This window comes from Lissotriton vulgaris, chromosome 3_1, assembly GCF_964263255.1.
Source record: "Lissotriton vulgaris chromosome 3_1, aLisVul1.2, whole genome shotgun sequence".
Taxonomy (NCBI): Eukaryota; Metazoa; Chordata; class Amphibia; order Caudata; family Salamandridae; genus Lissotriton; species Lissotriton vulgaris.
The window spans coordinates 439,677,311-439,690,975 of record NC_141689.1 but is presented as its reverse complement, the minus strand read 5'-3'; the positions used below and the strand labels follow the sequence as shown (position 1 = coordinate 439,690,975).

General features: G+C 43.9%; 1 protein-coding gene across 4 annotated transcripts in view; it reads left to right on the top strand.

Moving 5' to 3' along the window:
* The window catches only part of PDE4D (phosphodiesterase 4D), a 1,324,573-nt gene that overhangs the window by 1,293,750 nt on the left and 17,158 nt on the right, over window positions 1–13,665 (top strand). For all 4 annotated transcript variants that reach the window (XM_086960668.1, XM_086960666.1, XM_086960669.1 and 1 more), the window contains 2 exons: window positions 2,551–2,650; window positions 12,805–12,959. In XM_086960668.1, coding sequence (XP_086816794.1) covers window positions 2,551–2,650; window positions 12,805–12,959 — 255 coding nt within the window. The remainder of the gene's footprint in view (window positions 1–2,550; window positions 2,651–12,804; window positions 12,960–13,665) is intronic.

Genomic DNA, 13,665 nt, shown 5'->3' with positions numbered 1-13,665 from the left:
GGTCTGGAAATGCACAAACTCAGGATTAGACCCGAACACAGTGGTTAGCATTGACTTTAACAATAAAAGTGTATTTCCACCCAAATAAACCCCTTTAGCATCATCAGGATAATGAAAGACTAGGAAAACACACAAGTTACTAACTTGCACCATGCAGTGTGTAAGCACCTCTTTGATGACTGTTTATAGGTCACTGTGCTAGATTGTGATTGTCTCCTATGAGCTGAAGAGTAACAAAATAATCTCTGTGACAAAGGAAGTAATGCACTGACCTATGCACATTAAATACTGTTTTTTAAAATGACTGGTACACGTTCTTTGCAGTAGGCATATTGTAAATGTAAATGTAAATGCAGTTAAGCTTATATAGCGCACAGCTACCCGCAGTGGGTGTCCCGGCGCTTGCTTAGGGAACCCGTCCTGATATTCCCCTGTGTGATAGCCCCAGCGGGTATCCACAAGGTGAAAGTCAGGCATCCCGCCGCGAGGGGCCATTGTGGAGATTAAGCAAGCTATTGCCCAGAGTCGCAGAGTGTGAACCCGTGAGTCGAGAAGGCACCGGAGCGAGAATTATCGAGTCCATGGAATTTTTAGCCCAAGACCCGCCGAGGCGGGGAATTGAACCCTGGTCCAGGACCGATCTCAGCTTCCGGGTCTGCCGCCTCTAACCCCTGAGCCACACTTCTCCACATATTAACCCTCTGTGCTACATTAAATAAGTCAAACCCGCCACTGGACAAAACTCTCATCTCTCTCCAGCAGGTACACTAATCACGGGTGTTATCTTGGCACTTCTCTTGATATAACTTTCTGAGGTATTGTTGGAATAATGTATGGCCCATGTTTATGCATAAGCAGGGTGATTACTCTATGAATTCCCGTCTCAGTTCTGATACTGCACGCACCACCTGCTCCTGTGGCGGGAGTCATATATGATGTGCAATTTGCACGCTTCTTTGATCTTTTCTGATGAGATTGATTGACAGATTGAGCAAGGACAATTTACGTGCATTGAGGTCAGTGGCTGACCCCATTCATTTCAATTACTGTAACTGCACCTCTGAAATTTAATTTAAATCGTAAAAGGGACGCACATTATTGCCCGAGACGGATTCCATAAAGGCTCCTTACAAAGTAAAAATGGGTTGCTATCTTTTCGACGGATGTTTACATTTTATTTATATAGCGCTTACTACCCCTGAGGAGGCGTTGTCTCCCTGAAAATCTGCTAATATTTGATTAATATGTGAGGGCCTGTTGAACAATGATGGTAAAAGGGTGTCTCATGGAGACGGGTCATTAACAGAAACCAGGTGGAGGAACTCTGTCTAGAAATAACACTTTGTCGTTATAAATAGAAAGGTGTATGGGGGCTCATTTCCAACCGTGCTGACCATCATTTCATCTTCGCGGAGAACTACGTAAAACATGCACTACAAGTCTTTTACAGCGGCCTGTATGTGAACTGCGACATGTACTCAAGATATCAACTGCAGGGGGTGCTGTAAAGCATTCGACATTTCTTCTAGTTTTTACCTCTCGCTAACCAACAGACCAAAGACGTTGACGGACTGGTTTTTATGGGATGCTATTATATGTTATTGCTTCTAGCTGTAATAACTAGGGTTGAGCGGAACTCCATGGAATTCCACGGATGTATGTCGTTACAACGCAATGTTTTACATCGCAGTACTTTACGACGCATGTTTTACAACGCAAGTCGTTACCACGACTTGCGTTGTTGGGGGCTGGATAGTGAATAGTTTAATTTACTATTCCAACTCCAGTCCCCGTGGATAGTAGGGAAGGAGTTGGATAGTAAATTAAACTATTTACTATCCTGAAGCGCCCCCCAGCGCAATTCGTTGCGCCGTAAGGGAACAGCGGTGTAACATCCGCGTTGTAAAGAATGTTTTCCCGAATTCCACAGAGTATTTATGCAACTCCGCAGAATTCCGCGTTTTACAAATCCACAAACTGCCCACCCCTAGCAGTGACTTACGCTGCCTTATGTTACTCAAGATTGAGCCTTGGTATGCGGCACCCCAACATTCGATAGTGCCGGCAGGGAGCTTATGAGCAAAACTTCGGCCCCAGCACTTATTCTTTCACACATTTAGCACTGCTGACACGAACATGCGTTCTCGATGTATGGGTAGCATTATGAGCCTGTGGGTGAAAGAGGTCGAGTTCAGAAAATAGAAGAAAACCTTGATTGGCAAAAAGGGAACCGGTGCCAGAAGCAAATCCTGCATTCCTATCAGCTGCCAATCAGAATATATCTACTGGATAAAGATCTATAATTTAACTTCTATAGATCACCACCCTGCTCCTTTTCCTTGCTAGGCTAATTTTAGAAAACGACTTACTGTGAAATCCAAGGTGTGTCATTGAAGTATTTATCCACAATGTTTTAGGCAGCAGGTAGAAATGATTGCTTCTTCCTTCCTGACGTACATAGTAACGCAAGAACATATAAATTAAAATATTGCTAGGTACCGGGGAGATTTCCTGCAGAGATTTAATTTTCTTCATGTGTTCTATCTTTAGGCCGTCTTTACAGATCTGGAGATTCTTGCTGCGATTTTTGCAAGTGCAATACATGACGTAGATCACCCTGGGGTTTCCAACCAATTCCTGATCAACACAAGTAAGTTCTAGCTTATTTATTTCCTCATACGTGTGAGAAAACAGTCTGAAGGTTGACTACAAATGTTTTCTTTTTTCGCCCTGAAAGTATTTAATGTTTGTTCCATTGCAATTGTTTTTTTTTTACAAAATGTATTTGTTTGGTTTTGAAAAGTTTGTTTCTTATTCCAATGTGCCATTCACAAAAGTTTTGCTCACTTTCATGTTCTGCCAAAGTTCAATTTCGCAGATTTTATACTCCTAATTTACCACGTCAGTTTATGAATAGGTAGTGTTATAATTCATCGACTACTCGGTGATCAACTTACGGATTCATAGACTATGCCTGTAGTGTGGTCCTATAAATAGGACTGGTGATGTGCTAATGCATGAAATATAATTCATGAATGTTATCAGTATGTCAGAAATATGGTACCCTTGACCGCAATTTGTACCTGAAGGAGCAGAAGGTGTGGTTTGTGAGTTGTAAAATATGTTTATGAGTGGAAAGACGGGTTCATGAGTTGAAGGAACATGTTCATGCGTAAGGAGCAGGTTCATAAGATGAAGGGATGATTCATAAGATGAATGAATGTTCTTGACCTGAATGGGCATTTCATGAGTTAAACTACAGGTTCATCAGTGAAGGACAGGTTCCTTAGATGAAGTAGTGATTCATTAGATGAACCGATGGTTATAGACCTGAAATGGTGTCCAGAAGTTAAATTGGTGGTTTATGAGCCTGGAGGATAGGAAAATGTGGTGATGGAGTGATTCACGTCTTTACCAGGTTGCTTGAGGAACTCAAAAATAAATGTTTTCTTGTTACTGTACTTTTAAAACTGTGAAAGATAAAGACAAAACTGTGGTAGACAATAGAAGACATTTCTGAAAGGTGGTATTTGTTGCATTCACCGAGATTTAAGCAAGATTTAATAAGTGAGCAATTGCAAATGTTAAACTTTAGTAACATGGAGGAAAGGTGTTATTTATCAAAATCCTCCAAGCTAAAGAGAGGTTAATTTATGATATATTTGTCAGCTAGCTCTGTGTCATGACTGTGAAATTGACCTTTTCCAGTTAGCAATACGGGTGCTTAGACTTTTAGGCTTATACATACAATGCAAATAAAAAGTGGAACTACAATTCCCAGATGCCTGGTGCTGCTGGTAGATGAAAAACAAGGACTGGCTAAAACGCAACCTCATGACATGGGGGCATTTTTAGTTCTTCCCTATGCCAGAGCATGCTCTGTTTCTTGCAAGACATATTGTTTTCTAACAGTGGGCTAAGAGGCCGCGTTGGTCAGCTGCCTTAGGGTTTCTTTCTCTGCTAGTGTTTGTCGCTCATCCGTGCCCTCTCATTGTTTTTCTTTGTGTTTAAGCATTGTACCAGTGTGTGTGTTTTTCAACTGTAACCCATGTGTACTTCTCCCCATTACATGATTTTTCCGGCTGCCAACTCTCCTCCGTTGTCCGTGTTGCCCCCATCTGCCCTCCCTCTGTTGTCCGTGTTGCCCCCACCTGCCCTCCCTCTGTTGTCTGTGTTGCCCTCGCCCGCCCTCTGTTGTCCGTGTTGCCCCCACCGGCCCTCCCTCTGTTGTCCGTGTTGCCCCCACCCGCCCTCCCTCTGTTGTCCGTGTTGCCCCCACCCGCCCTTCCTCTGTTGTCCGTGTTGCCCCCACCCGCCCTCCCTCTGTTGTCCGTGTTGCCCCCACCCGCCCTCCCTCTGTTGTCCGTGTTGCCCCCACCCGCCCTCCCTCTGTTGTCCGTGTTGCCCCCACCCGCCCTCCCTCTGTTGTCCGTGTTGCCCCCACCTGCCCTCCCTCTGTTGTCCGTGTTGCCCCCACCAGCCCTCCCTCTGTTTTCTGTGTTGCCCCCACCAGCCCTCCCTCTGTTTTCCATGTTGCCCCCACCAGCCCTCCCTCTGTGGTCTGTGATGCCCCCACCCGCCCTCTGTTGTCCACGTTGCCCCCACTCACCCTGCCTCTGTTGTCTAAGTTGCACCTACCCGCCCTTGCTCTGTTGTCCGTGTTGCCTCACCTGCCTTCTCTTTATTGTCTATATTGTCCCCTCCACCCGCCAACCCTCTGTTGTCCTCTCACCACCCTTCTTCTTTTATCTCGCCACCCACCTTCCCTCTGTTTACCGTGTTGTGTTTAACACTGCCCACCCTCCGTTGCCTGAGTTGACCCGCCCTTACTCCTTTGCCTGTGTTGACCCACCCTCCCTCTGTTGCCGGTGTTGCCCATGTCTGTTTTTTGTGTTGTTAACCTCGGAGCGATGAACCGTGCTCTACAACATTGCTAAACAAGCATTTGCAATGCAATAGATCTCGCATTTGCGAGAGTTTGAGCTTTTGGCATTGTAAATGACAATGCCTTTTATTTATGTGTTCTGAAAACCTGCAAGTATTGTGTAAACACGCACTTTGTGTTTATAGGTATTTCTTACGACAAGCAAGGCTGGCAGTAACTGTGCCTCTTTGTACTTGTAGTCCATGCTTACCAGAAGCAACGCTGGCAGCAAATGAGACGCAGTTATTGCCAGCCTTGCTTCTCGTAAAGAATTTGTGTTTACGCACCACATTACAGGTTTTCAAAACACATAAATAAAAGACATTGTCATTTACAATGCCAATAGCTCAAACTCTCGCAAATACGAGACCTATTGCATTGCAAATGCTTGTTTAATTTTCGGTGGAAATAAATGGGTGAGGTTGCACCAGCAGATTTCCCCCACTTGCTGAATATCTAATTCATCTGCTTTGAGATTTATTCGCTATGTATTCTCCCACTTTTATGCATCCTAAACCCAAAGTGTTCCACAAATACTGTAAGTTGATAAGTACATCATGCAAAAAGCCACATAAAATAAATATGTGGGTAATTTGACTATAAAGGAGGTGGAGGCAGTACGTAAAAGCCTCACAGCGAACATTGTGGCTACAAAAACAGTAAATGAATGCAAAATGATCAAAGTACAGAAACAAAGAACAGTAAAGAGAGCCCTTGTTCGGTCCATTACTAAAACACAGGCAGATACCAGGCAGACCCATAATGGGGTCATCGTCAGCCTTATTACTCTGCGTTTCGCCACCAGACAAAACTGCATTGAAATTAAAACACGCCCGTTTGCTGGCAGTCACAAAATATATGCTGAACTCCCACTGGCAGATACAAATCTGCAAATACTACAAACACTCTAATTCTATAATTCTATAACTCACAAATAGGGTTCGCACACAGACAACCGATAATGGCAAGCGTCGTCCAGACACACCTTAACGTACGAGGAAATAGACTGAAACACACAGGCTCGACTGCGCACTGGGTCAAAGTCTGGCTAAGCCAAAATACACATTATGCAAGTGTCACCAACCACTCCTGTCTGGGTGGAGGCAGATGCAGTCTATATAAGGAAATAATGTGATTAAATGTGCTTGCCATTAACCCTCAGCTTATGGCTCTGTGCAGGAAACTACACTGGGGAAACAACATCAGGTAGATTCATAGTCATGATGTAGGGTCAGGAAATGCATAGCACTACTTTCGCTTGATGGGACCTCTACCGCAGAGTGTAATCAACGAAAGATGGAGCTCTATGACAGTTGAGGACATAGTGGCGAGTACTGCCAATGGGATGTAGTCATTACACATGTATTGGGCCTGGCATTGTTCAGTAATATCACTGTGGGTGGTTTCATAACTAAAAATCAGGAAGGCGCGTTGGGGTGTGAAACATTTTGTGATAGGCACTGTCAAATAGTAGAATTCTCTTCCTTTGGATCTTAAAAATTCACAAAATCTCTTTCAATTCAGGAAAGCTTTGAGAACATAGCGCCAAGACACTGTTGGGTAATCTAGCACTATACAAAACCTAATAACAAAACCTATGGTATTGACTGCTAGAGCAGTGGGAGACACGTGCAATCACCTTCTGATGGAGCTCTATGGTAGCGGACACGGTGGCTTGAACTGTTCTGTACCATCACTGTGGTTTGATGGAGCTCTTTGATGTTCAGTGCAGTTGCTGGCTGTATGCAAGCTATGAACTTTACAGTATGGGATATGACAGCTGGTACTTATTGGTAGCATGTGAGTGATGTGTGCTTCTTGATGCAAAGTTAACAGCGATGGTGGCCTTAGTGTGATGGAGTGCCATGACATAGCACTGCTGGTATGCTAGACTTTATATTGGATGGAAAATATAAGCAGGAGGCAGATAGTGTGGCAGAGTAGAAATATGGAATAGGACAACAAATATAGCTCCATCAAGCACACCATACTTAGTAGTGGCATACAGGCACTACAAGGTCTCCAGCTTTACCACTACTTGTCCTAAATCCTTTAGGATTGGGGGGAGGATGTAGCCTAATGGCTAGGGCGCTCGATTTCAAATGTGGGAACGGAGTCCGAGCCTCGGCAATGACGCTCAACATCCTGTGATTCGGGGCATATCACTTAATGTCCTGGTGCCTAGCAAAACCAGGCCTTCGAGCAGAGATAAGCTTATCGGCAACAGCTTATCAACACAGCTGCCCCGGTTCTAGTTTTTGCATCCTGTTTGAAAGTGTCACATTGCGTGTCAGATGGGAAGAACAAAAACCAAAGTCAGTTCCACGGCCGGGAAATGTTTTTGATTTGTCTACAATCACAGAATGTTCAAACCTCAGCCACACTCAAACCTGGTTCCCAGCTTCAAAGACGGCCGCCATTGTAAATGCAACCTCGGCTCTACATATAATAAAAAATACTTGCGGAATGCGGCCGGGCCCATGTTACAAATATGAAAGGGAGGGATAAAACAAAATTAAAAGACGCAAACTCGACCCGAACGTATCAGCCCGCTTTACATAAGCACCAATTGCATTACGGATGCTTTTTTCAGCACTGAGACATGTGATTGATTTGTCTACAATCACGGAATGTTCAAACCTCAGCCACACTCAAACTTGGTTCCCAGCTCCAAAGACGGCTGCCATTGTAAATGCAACCTCGGCTCTACATATAATAAACAAGATGCTCATGTACCGGGCGAAGTGCTTTTTTCCCGATTGTTGTTCCACCTAAAAATGCTCAAATATAAATCAATGCAGCGCTGATTTTACACGAAGCGCCATGCTTTAATGTTATTTACAGCCCGCCCCTGTCACAACAATCGAGAAAAAATCACTTTGCCCGGTACGGGCGTGGCTGTCAGTGCAAAAGTGAAAGCATTTGTGAGCCACAACTTCGTTTTTGCAGTTAATTGATACAGTTTCAGTTACCCGGCCGCGCGAAAGTGAAAGCATTTGGGGATGCAGGGGAGAGAGGTGCAAGAGAACAGGGACAGCGGGAGGGGGGAAACATTGCGTGTGATGCGGACAGGGCAGCAACAGAGAGCCGGGGGCTACAGCTCGGACGTGGTGGGGGCTGCAGGCGCTCAGCGCACTCAGGCCAGCAGATGTCCACACAGCTCTCTGTGATCCTTATGGCCTACAAAACAACAAAGTAGTCCCTGCATCAAAAGATATCGCCCTGCAGTGTAGGTCCACTGTGGTTGGTCGATGCTGCTTCCTGCTGAAAATGGAAGTGACGGATGGGACCACTAGCGAACAAAGAGCAAGGTAAGAAAAGCAATGCCAGATTGGACCAATGGCAAGCGAAAAAACAAAAAGAAAAGCGGTGGGTGGAGTTTCGGTGGTATTATTAATTACTTTATGCCTCGGAGAGGCAGCGCATGCGCTGCCTGTCTGCGAGACCTAAAACATTGAAAAAGCCAATACCTCACTCAAGCAAGATCTATTGGCTTTGCCAACGCTTGTTCAGTTGTCATTGGAAAAGTTGAAGTTTGACAATTCTAGTATAGAGGGGACTGTAGCCAAAAGACGATGCAGTGTGCTTGAGTATTGTTTTCTTGTGATTGCTGAAAACCCCAGGCTGTTTTGCTCATTGATTCAGAGCGCTGTGGCCTTTTGTCCCAAATAAGGGGGGGGGGGGAAATCACATCCTTGCTGGTCTGGGAATTATCTGGATTGGAACATTTCCTATATCAGCACTTTATAGGGCCAGATTCATCCAAGTTTCAGCTTGCATAGACCTATTCCTGTCCTCAGTTACCATTTATGGCTGACCATACATGTTCTCAGGATCCTCAGACCTATGTGAGGGAAGTTTAAGATTTGCCATATTGTAAGCTACCCTGCAACATGAGTGTGGATTATCTGTACTGCTGAAAATTCGAAAACACATCGAGAGGAGAGTAGAGGCATTTTACTCCTACATTATATTTTACATTTTGCAAATAGAAGGCTTTAATTCCAAGTAAAGAGGGTACTTCCCTCACTCTCATGCACAAACAGTGGGTGTGTTGTGTGCACTTTCATAACACTCCTCGCATCACGTACGCCTTCTTCATTCTGTGCAAGTTTAGAAGCAGATACGTAAAGTTTAAAAGCCATTTGCAAATGTCTATGAGCACCCACAAAGGCTCTGTACATGTTCACTTTATGGCAATGCCAGCATCTCAGACTCCACGCCTGGATCCCTCACTGCTACTGACCTATGCAGCTCTTCATCTGTAGATAAATCCACCCGCAGGCCAGCACTCCAGGGCTCCAAGTGCCGTCCGAGCAACTCGAGGTGTGCACTTCAACCAGTTTAGATCGAGTATGGTTTATCCTTTGGAGCTTGAAGGATGAGGTTCCAGTTGAGGCTGCCATTTCTGTCTCGTTGAGTGTTCTGGTGTCCATCGGATCATTGTCTCGATTCTGAGGGGATACTCTTGAAAATACTATGGAGCAGCTTGCACCAAGAATGTTTTTCAGTTTTCCATTACTCTATTCAACCTAATTAGGTACCCCGAAAAGCAAGTGCTCTTCGATTGTGTTGGAAGATGGTAAACGGTTCACCACAAGTCCAGGGGGTCCTTTGGTGCAATGATACTGCACCCAGTTAATACCAATACTGCAGTTACCTGCATGTACCAGGTGCTTCATTGCCTCATTCAGAGTTCCAGACCCTAGACGGAGGGGTTACCTGGTAATCCTGCTCGCTTACCACCACAGTAAGAAGCAAGAATTCTGAATGCTGTAGCCTTTCACGTCATGAATTTGTGTGGTTCTACTTAACATTAAACATAGCAGTTCTCATGTTTGTACAGCACACGATCACCCATTGTGGCACTTTGGCTTCTGAGGAGTACCTGATGAAGACGTTTCAGGGAAAGATCTGCACTGCAGCAAAGCTATACAACTTACATTTCCGATTTGGATATCGAATCCCATAGGCTCTGGAATCTGGATTTCCAAAAGTATCGCAGTGAGACTCTAACTAGTTTGGGGTCCTGGTCTGAATTGTCCTGCCAGTTTAGAAGTTTGAATTTGCTCAGTAGTCTTTTGTTTGAAAAATAAAAAACGATTTTGGTAAATATCTGAAAATGGAAAACATCAGTAAAATTTGGGGTTAAATACTCTGCATTACTCACTATTTCCAGCATAGTAGTAAAGAAGTTTACTCAGCAATTTAATTTAGTATAATTCTGAAAGCTGTGAAAATATTGAACATTCATTCCACATGTCAAGCCCTTGTGGCACATGGATTGATTAAATATTTAAATAACTTTTTTTTTCCTATTTGCTGTTTTTTGCACTAAAAACACAAGTTGACGTTACTAAGACACCAATCAGGATATCTTATTTTAAACTGAGAAGGTGTTTTATAGATATTAAGAGAACATTGGATGGAAGCAATTGGAATAATTTATAAAATCCATTATTTAGGGCTCTTAAGGCTTTAATACCTGCTGGCTGTATTAAAGGTCATGTGAGCTATTTGATGTGCTAACTCATGTTCTCCTGTGGAGAGGGTGCTGCAGCTGCTATTGAGTGGATGTCAGTAATTGGCACTTAATATGCAGCATTCGTATGTTGTGCGTAATGGGATCCGCGCTGTGTTCTGAACTTTAAGTTCTATATGAATGGGTGCTGACTGTTGTCTTTTGAAGCCTGCTGTATAGGCTGAGGGTCACCCTATGGTGGAATGAAACGCCATGAGTCACCCATCCTACCAAATGAGATCCACAGGGCTCGGGTGCTCATGACGAGCTGAGCTCGTCATGACCGTTAGAACGCTCGCATGCTGTGCAAACTCCCCTGCTGTGCGAGCGTTCTAAAGAAACAGGTGTGGTCATGACGAGCTCAGCTCGTCATGAGCACAAGACCACCGTGGCTCATGACGAGCTGAGCTCGTCATGAGCACGGGGGCGCTGTGCGCACTCCCCAGCACAGCAGTGGAATTTTCCCAGCTGTTAAGGGGTTAATTGATCATATGGGCTCTGAGAAAAAAAATGTGTTGCATGTTTGTTATATTAGACGTTTTTATGTAGCTCAAGTTTAGCTGATAGTATCGTCATTTTTTACCCCAATTATCCTTACATTTATATGATTGTTCTATGCCAGAACCTCTGGGAAGTTCCTCAAGAAAAATTCCCTGTATGTACCAGGCAGTTTAAGGATACAGAAATTAAGGCTCTAGACATCCACCAACATGAGAAATTGATGTACTGTTAACACCGTACACATTAAGCGGCATAGGAGTTTTCAAGTCTGTATTGCTTGTCAGTTGTAATTAGTTATGTTTGGCTGCGTGTTGGCCCTGGCCTTCTCCGCAGGGTAACCCTCAAACTTTTTTTGCCTTCACTCCATCTGTTTCTGAGCCCTTTTGTGGCTTTTAGGATTATATGCACTTGACCACTGCTAGCAAGTGCTAAAGTGCTTGTGCACTTTCCTTGATTAAATTGCCTTACACCCAATTTACACAATTCGGCCTAGCCAAATAATCCTTTTGCCACACCAAAACCTTCCTTTTTATTCTATACAAGTCACCCCTTGGGGAGGTCCTAAACAGCCTATAATGCAGGGTGTGTGTGCTCTGTTTAAAAAGTTGGACATGTCCACCGGTCTGCATTGCATCGTGGTCAGCCTGAACTTGTGATTTTCCCCCTTTCTAGCATGACCAGTTAGCCGTGAGTGTCGCTGTGTGCTTTTAGGCGCTATACTTACCTTAAACCTTTGAAATTGCATACCTCCCTTTCTACAGATTGGACTTTTGTCGTTTCGGTGTCAATAATTTATTAAATTGTACTCTTGTCTTTTTTTATTGTTGTAGGATTTTTCTTATGTTGTGTTTTCACTGTATTACTGTTTGTGTGCTGCGTAAATACATATTTGCTCAAAGTTGTGCCAAGCTAACAGGGTTCGCACAGGTTAATTTAGTGATTTTTGTGGTTCAACCTGTCAAGGATTGTGGCTGTCGCTTGACAAGGGCTCACACCCACCTCAACCAGCAACCCAGTTTCTCACACTATGTTAATTGTTTTGATAGTGCATTATGAGACACAGTTGGACGACTCAGAGCGAAAAGACTATAGAGGCTGTGGATGTAAGGCTCGTTGGGTTCAGCAAAATACCGTATTCTTTTAATCTTGTTTCAAAATGCCCTATATTTCTAAATCCCACCTAGCAGCTCTTGGTGAGCTCAGGCCTGCTTTAATGCCAGTGATTGGTCATAACCTATCACTGTTAAGTCGCGCACTAGTAGCAATAACTGGGTTTGGTTTCCAAGTAAAGATAGTGGATGGGTGTATCGTTATAGAATAAGACTCTTAGATTGACGGGCCAATGTGATAGGTCTAGATCTTGTTCTTGCCTATGCCGTAAGCCAAGCGAGGGTCATCCAGGCTGGGTTTTTTTTTGTCCCTTGGTCTGCGTTTAAGACCTAGATTTCTACTTCTATTATTTATTTGATGCAGTGGTTCATGTTTTTGATGTACAAGTGTTGCTAAGGTGTGGAGGTGCAGGCGGTGGATTGGTCTCCTTGGAAAGTAATGAAGCCAGGCATTTTAGTACATTATCCTTTCTGACTCGGGAAATGATAAGGAGTTGCCATACATCTACCTTGTGCAGATCTTCATCTGATCAAGCCATATGGTAATGCTGTGATCATTGTATTTCATATCATGTCATTTGTGTCTTTAGTTGCTGACATATTTTTCTTCTCAACCTGCAAAGTGAATGCTTTCCCCAGAGTTCCCCTGGAATCTGAATATGCGCTTGTTGAATCACACCTGAGAAGTGTCACCCTTGCTTGTGAACACCTCCTGTACTAACATGGCGTCCTATCCTTCTACAACACAGATTCTGAGCTTGCCTTGATGTACAACGACTCATCGGTGCTGGAGAACCATCACTTAGCTGTGGGTTTCAAGTTGCTGCAGGAGGAAAACTGTGACATTTTCCAAAATTTGACCAAAAAGCAAAGACAATCACTGAGGAAAATGGTCATTGATATCGTGAGTATGGCGGCATTTGACCTTTTAAGGACTAGAAGACCCCAGTTTTTCAGGCCTTCTGGGAAGCAGAATCTGAACGTTTGCAAATGAGATGCAGCATCATATTTTAGATGGTATGAGGCCTCCGTGCTATGTCCTCCCTTCCGATGACATTTCGCCACTTGTTCTCCTGCTGGGAGATACAGGTGGTGAAATCCCTCAGCAGGGTGCCCACGGGAAGATCGCTCCAGGGGACATCCCATAAGGTAAAAAGATAGCACAGGGAAAGGGATGGGGTAAATTCACAACAGGGAAAACACCTGCACCCAAATGAGACATTGTATGTCCCATGGAGAAATGGCCACAAATTATTTTTAGATCAGTTGTGTGTGTTAGACTTTTGCCTCTGAGCCATATTGCAAACTAACTACAGTGACTACTAGATTCTAACAGTTGTGCAAAGCAGAAGATCCTAGAAATGTGCTTCCACTTCTCACGAATATATACATCTCATTCTGTCCAGGAAAACAATTGCAGTGCATTTTTGTACATGTAATTTTGTTTCCATTTAGCAGTTATGGAATTCATGCCCAGAAAAGAAGGTTTCAAATGTTGGTGTGCGGTTTGGCTGTTCTCGGCTCGGCAAAGCTGTGAACTTCAAATAGAATGATAAACAGCTTGGCTGTCTTCTGTGTTTGTGGCACAAACAACAGTTAGGTTAAAATGA